The sequence below is a fragment of the Salmo trutta genome, unplaced genomic scaffold (assembly GCF_901001165.1).
Source record: "Salmo trutta unplaced genomic scaffold, fSalTru1.1, whole genome shotgun sequence".
NCBI classification, from domain to species: Eukaryota; Metazoa; Chordata; class Actinopteri; order Salmoniformes; family Salmonidae; genus Salmo; species Salmo trutta.
The window spans coordinates 139,834-147,333 of record NW_021822576.1 but is presented as its reverse complement, the minus strand read 5'-3'; the positions used below and the strand labels follow the sequence as shown (position 1 = coordinate 147,333).

At 40.8% G+C, this 7,500-nt stretch overlaps 1 protein-coding gene across 1 annotated transcript in view; it reads left to right on the top strand.

The window, feature by feature from the left end:
* Positions 1–7,500, top strand: part of LOC115182776 (bifunctional heparan sulfate N-deacetylase/N-sulfotransferase 4) — a 21,783-nt gene that overhangs the window by 10,140 nt on the left and 4,143 nt on the right. The window contains exons 7-8 of the mRNA XM_029744224.1: positions 530–704; positions 2,790–2,951. Of these exons, the coding sequence (XP_029600084.1) occupies positions 530–704; positions 2,790–2,951 (337 nt within the window). The remainder of the gene's footprint in view (positions 1–529; positions 705–2,789; positions 2,952–7,500) is intronic.

Genomic DNA, 7,500 nt, shown 5'->3' with positions numbered 1-7,500 from the left:
TTTATTATATATCTATGATACAACTACCACCAGGGAATAGACTGGTGATCTATTTTATTATATATCTATGTTACAACTACCACCAGGGAATAGACTGGTAATCTATGTTTTTATATATCTATGATACAACTACCACCAGGGAATAGACTGGTAATCTATTTTGTTATATATATATATATTATATAACTATGATACAACTACCAACAGGGAATAGACTGGTAATCTATGTCATTATATATCTATGTTACAACTACCACCAAGGAATAGACTGGTAATCTATGTTTTTATATATCTATGATGCATCTACCACCAGGGAATAGACTGGTAATCTATGTCATTATATATCTATGTTACAACTACCACCAGGGAATAGACTGGTAATCTATCTTACTATATATCTATGATACAACTACCACCAGGGAATAGACTGGTGATCTATGTTACTATATATCTATGATACAACTACCACCAGGGAATAGACTGGTAATCTATGTTATTATAAATCTATGTTATTATACTTCATGTCTAGGTATATGGAGTTGTTCCCGCTCCCGTCTAACGTCACCAGTGACTTCCTGTTTGAGAAGAGCTCTGCCTACTTCCCCTCTGAAGAAGCTCCTCGCCGCGCCACCGCCCTGCTGCCTAAAGCCAAGATACTGACCGTGCTGATCAACCCTTCAGACAGGGCTTATAGCTGGTACCAGGTACACACACACACACACACACACACACACACACACCATCTCTCACACACACACACACACACACCATCTCTCACACACACACACACACACACACACACCCTCTCTCACACACACACACACACACACACACCATCTCTCACACACACACACACACACACACACACACACCATCTCTCACACACACACACACACACACCATCTCTCACACATACACACACCATCTCTCACACACACACACACACCATCACGCACACACACACACAAACACACACACACACACACCATCTCTCACACACACACACACACCATCTTTCACACACACACACACACACACACACACACACACACACACACACACACACACACACACACACACACACACACCATCTCTCTCACACACACACACACACACCATCTTTCACACACACACACACACACACACACACCATCTCTCACACACACACACACACACACACCATCTTTCACATACACACACACACACACACACACACACACACCATCTCTCACACACACACACACCATCTTTCACACACACACACACACACACACACACACACACACACACACACACACACACACACTGACCGTAACACACACACACACACACACAAACACTCCTATTCAACTGATGAGCTGAAATTGGAATTGTATTGGCCAAACCCCAACAGGATGTAGAATTTTGAGTTAGAGTTTGAGTGACAGGAAGTGTTTCATTACATCTGGCAGGTCACACTTCCAGATATCAAATAATATATATTATTTATGTATTTATTTATTTAAACCTTTTATTTAACTAGGCAAGTCAGTTCATAAGAACAAATTCTTATTTACAATGACGGTCTACAACACTTTTCTCTGGAAACAATGTTGATATTGTCTTTTAATAACTTTAGTGCTTAGAATCGACTGTTATTTATCCAACATCCAGGTCATTTCGTTGGCCTCGTTTTCAAACATCTAATGCATTCTGGGAAATGTAGTATTTCTCCCCAACCCCCTCCCTGCATATTGAACAAAATGTATCAGTAATTCATGAAATGTAACAACTTCAAATATTCACATACAGGTTTTGTCAACTGTTTCATGTGCAGGTATATAATGTTTTGATCTTTTATGTACAAAATATACAATGAGTGGTCAAAACATTAGGAACACCTGAAGTTTCCATGACATAGACTGACCAGGTGAATCCAGGTGAAAGCTACGATCCCTTATTGATGTCCACTTGTTAAATCCACTTCAATCAGTGTAGATGAAAGGGGCCGGAGACAAGTTAAAGAAGGATTTTTAAAGCATTGAGGCATGGATTGTGTAATGTGTGCCGTTCAGAGGGTGAATGGGCAAGACAACAGATTGAAGTGTCTTTGAACGGGGTATGGTAGTAGGTACCAGGTGCACCGGTTTGAGTCAAGAACTGCAACGCTGCTGGGTTTTTCCCGTGTGTATCAAGAATGGTCCACCACCCAAAGGACAAACTGTGGGGAAGCGTTGGAGTCAATATGGGCCAGCATCCCTGTGGATCGCTTTCCACATCTTGTAGAGGTCCCTGACCCGACGAATCGACGCTGTTCTGAGGGCAACTCAGTATCAGGAAGGTGTTCTTAATGTTTTGTTCACTCAGTGTTTGTTTATCAGTATCAGGAAGGTGTTCTTAATGTTTTGTTCACTCAGTGTTTATCAGTATCAGGAACGTGTTCTTAATGTTTTGTTCACTCAGTGTTTATCAGTATCATGAAGGTGTTCTTAATGTTTTGTTCAATAAGTGTTTGTTTATCAGTATCAGGAAGGTGTTCTTAATGTTTTGTTCACTCAGTGTTAGTTTATCAGTATCAGGAAGGTGTTCTTACGGTTTTGTTCACTCAGTGTTTATCAGTATCAGGAAGGTGTTCTTAATGTTTTGTTCACTCAGCATTCATCAGATTCAGTATCCTATTTACTATTTTAATTCAAATTCAAGAATTGTGTGTGTGTGTGTGTGTGTGTGTGTGTGTGTGTGTGTGTGTGTGTGTGTGTGTGTGTGTGTGTGTGTGTGTGTGTGTGTGTGTGTGTGTGTGTGTATTTCAGCACCAGAAGGCTCTTGAGGAACGAACCGGATCCTTCTACGATGTTATCAGCGCTCAACGCGGGGCGCCGTCCGACATCCGATCTCTCCAGAACCGCTGTCTCACCCCAGGACTCTACAATACACACCTGGAAAGGTGGTTAAAACACTACCCTGTTGACCAGGTAACACCAGGACTCTACTATAGACACCTAGAGAGATGGTTAACACCCCAGGACTCTACTATAGACACCTAGAGAGATGGTTAACACACCAGGACTCTACTATAGACACCTAGAGAGATGGTTAATACACCAGGACTCTACTATAGACACCTAGAGAGATGGTTAACACACCAGGACTCTACTATAGACACCTAGAGAGATGGTTAACACTCCAGGACTCTACTATAGACACCTAGAGAGATGGTTAACACCCCAGGACTCTACTATAGACACCTAGAGAGATGGTTAACACCGCAGGACTCTACTATAGACACCTAGAGAGATGGTTAACACTCCAGGACTCTACTATAGACACCTAGAGAGATGATTAACACCTCAGGACTCTACTATAGACACCTAGAGAGATGGTTAACACCCCAGGACTCTACTATAGACACCTAGAGAGATGGTTAACACCCCAGGACTCTACTATAGACAGCTAGAGAGATGGTTAACACCTCAGGACTCTACTATAGACACCTAGAGAGATGGTTAACACTCCAGGACTCTACTATAGACACCTAGAGAGATGGTTACCACCTCAGGACTCTACTATAGACACCTAGAAAGATGGTTAACACCTCAGGACTCTACTATAGACACCCAGAGAGATGGTTAACACCCCAGGACTCTACTATAGACACCTAGAGAGATGGTTAACACACCAGGACTCTACTATAGACACCCAGAGAGATGGTTAACACCTCAGGACTCTACTATAGACACCTAGAGAGATGGTTACCACCTCAGGACTCTACTATAGACACCTAGAGAGATGGTTAACACACCAGGACTCTACTATAGACACCTAGAGAGATGGTAAACACCCCCAGGACTCTATTATAGACACCTAGAGAGGTGGTTAACACCTCAGGACTCTACAATACACACCTAGAGAGATGGTTAACACCCCAGGACTCTACTATAGACACCTAGAGAGATGGTTAACACCTCAGGACTCTAATATAGACACCTAGAGAGATGGTTAACACCTCAGGACTCTACTATAGACACCTAGAGAGATGGTTAACACACCAGGACTCTACTATAGACACCTAGAGAGATGGTTAACACCTCAGGACTCTACGATAGACACCTAGAGAGATGGTTAACAACTCAGGACTCTACTATAGACACCTAGAGAGATGGTTAACACACCATCTTCAACAGAACATGTCAGGCTGATGGCTGATGGCTTATGGCTGATGGCATATGGCTTATGGCCGATGGCATATGGCTGATGGCATATGGCGGATGGCATATGGCGGATGGCATATGGCGGATGGCATATGGCTGATGGTTGATGGCTGATGGCATATGGTTGATGGCTAATTGGCTCATGGCTGATGGCTGATGGCTAATTGGCTAATGGCTGATGGCTGATGGCATATTCTGAGTCAGTTACCGATAGTGAACACGTTACACCCCTTGTTTTTCTTGCAATTCAGTGTCGTATTTCCTTTATTGAACTTGAAATGTAAACTGAAATGTTGCTCAATTCAACAAAAGAGAGTTAAGGGACTGTCTTAAAACTGCAACGCCTTCTTTTGCATGTTAATGAAAATGTTAATGAAAAATTCAGAGACCACAAAAATTAGTTTTACATTTTTTGACTGTCTCTTTTTAAACGTTTTAATTGAAACTACATGTAGAAAAAAAAACTTCCTTAAACCTCTCTAGGGTCGGCGGGACGAAATCGTCCCACCTACGTAACAGCCAGTGGAATCCTGTGGCGCGTTATTCAAATACCTTAGAAATGCTATTACTTCAATTTCTCAAACATATGACTATTTTACACCATTTTAAAGACAAGACTCAACCTGTTAGGGTATAGGGGGCAGTATTTTCACGGCTGGATAAAAAAATGTACCCGATTTAATCTGGTTACTAATCCTACCCAGTAACTACAATATGCATATACTTATTATATATGGATAGAAAACACCCTAAAGTTTCAAAAACTGTTTGAATGGTGTCTGTGAGTATAACAAAACTCATTTGGCAGGCAAAACCCTGAGACAGATTCTGACAGGAAGTGGATACCTGATGTGTTGAATTGACTTTAAGCCTATACCATTGAAAAACAAAGGGAAGGAGGAATATTTTGGCACTTCCTATTGCTTCCACAAGATGTCCCCAGCCTTTACAAAGTGTTTTGAGTCTTCTACAGTGAGATCTGACTGAAGAAGAGCGTTGGAACGGCGATGGCCCATTAGACACCTGGCGCGCGAGTTGATGGTGGGTACTCTCATTCCGAAACGTTTTAAAAGAGAACCCAATGGTCCGCCTTGAATTTTATTCATGTTCTGGTTAAAAAAGGCCCTAATGATTTATGCGATACAACGTTTGACATGTTTGAACGAACGAAAAAAAAATTCCGTTCTTGAAGTGAAGTGAAGTCCGGCTGGCTTAGATCATGTGCTACAACACGGAGGTTTTTGGACATAAATGATGAGCTTTTTTGAACAAAACTACATTCGTTATGGACCTGGGATTCTTTGGAAGTGACATCTGATGAAGAGAATCAAAGGTAATGGATTATTTACATAGTATTTTCGATTTTAGATCTCTCCAACATGGCGGTTAGTCTGTATCGCGATACGTATTTTTCTGGCGCAGTGCTCAGATTATTGCAAAGTGTGATTTCCCAGTAAGATTAATTTTAAATCTGGCAAGTCCATTGCGTTCAAGAGATGTAAATCTATAATTCTTTGAATGACAATATAATATTTTACCAATGTTTTCTAATATTAATTAATTATTTTGTTGTGATGACTTGACTGCCGGTATTGGAGGGAAACGATTTCCTGAACATCAACGCCATAGTAAAACACTGTTTTTAGATATAAATATGAACTTGATAGAACTAAAAATGCATGCATTGTCTAACATAATGTCCTAGGAGTGTCATCTGATGGAGATTGTAAAAGGTTAGTGCATAATTTTAGCTGATTTTATGGTTTTGGTGACGCCTGTCTTTGAATTGACAATACAATACACACAGCTATTGTCAATGTACTCTCCTAACATAACCTAACTTTATGCTTTCGCCGTAAAACCTTTTTGAAATCGGAAAACGTGGTTAGATTAAGGAGATGTTTATCTTTCAAAGGGTGCCAGATAGTTGTATGTTTGAAAAACTTGAATTTTGACATTTATTTGGTCTCAAATTTGCCGCTCTTGAAATGCACCTGCTGTTGATAGGGTGCGCCACGGGTGGCACGCTAACGTCCCACATAGCCCCAAGAAGTTTTAATCTAACCACACTGTCCGATTTCAAAAAGGCTTTACAACGAAAGCAAACCATTAGATTATGTCAGCAGAGTACCCAGCCAGAAATAATCAGACACCCATTTTTCAAACTAGCATATAATGTCACAAAAACCCAGAAGACAGCTAAATGCAGCACTAACCTTTGATGATCTTCATCAGATGACAACCCTAGGACATTATGTTATACAATACATGCATGTTTTGTTCAATCAAGTTCATATTTATATCAAAAACCAGCTTTTTACATTAGCATGTGACGTTCAGAACTAGCATACCCCCCGCAAACTTCCGGTGAATTTACTAAAAATGTACTAAATTACTCACGATAAACGTTCACAAAAAGCATAACAATTATTTTAAGAATTATAGATACAGAACTCCTCTATGCACTCGATATGTCCGATTTTAAAATAGCTTTTCGGTGAAAGCACATTTTGCAATTTTCTAAGTAGATAGCCCGGCATCACAGGGCTAGCTATTTAGACACCCAGCAAGTTTAGCCTTCACCAAACTCCGATTTACTATTAGAAAAGTTTGATTACCTTTGGTGATCTTCGTCAGAATGCACTCCCAGGACTTCTACTTCAATAACAAATGTTGGTTTGGTCCCAAATAATCCATAGTTATATCCAAATAGCGGCGTTTTGTTCGTGCGTTCAAGACACTATCCGAAGTGTAAATAAGGGTCATGCGCACGACGCATTTCGTGACAAAAAATGTCTAAATATTCCATTACCGTACTTCGAAGCATGTCAACCGCTGTTTAAAATCAATTTTTATGCCATTTTTCTCGTAAAAAAGCGATAATATTCCGACCGGGGATCTGCGTTTAGGTAAAAAGACGAAAGAAAATAAAGCACGGGGTCGACTCGTGCACTTGCCTAAGCCCATTGTCCTCTGATCGGCCACTTGCCAAACGCGATAATGTGTTTCAGCCTGGGGCTGCCTCGATATCATTCAGCTTTATCCCGGGCTCTGAGAGCCTATGGGAGCCATAGGAAGTGTCACGTTACAGCAAAGATCCTCAGTCTTCAATAAAAAGAGCCAAGATGAACAAGAACTTGTCAGACAGGCCACTTCCTGTTCAGAATCTTCTCAGGTTTTTGCCTGCCATATGAGTTCTGTTATACTCACAGACACCATTCAAACAGTTTTAGAAACTTTAGGGTGTTTTCTATCCAAAGCCAATAATTATATGCATATTCTAGTTTCTGGGCAGGAGTAGTAACCAGATTAA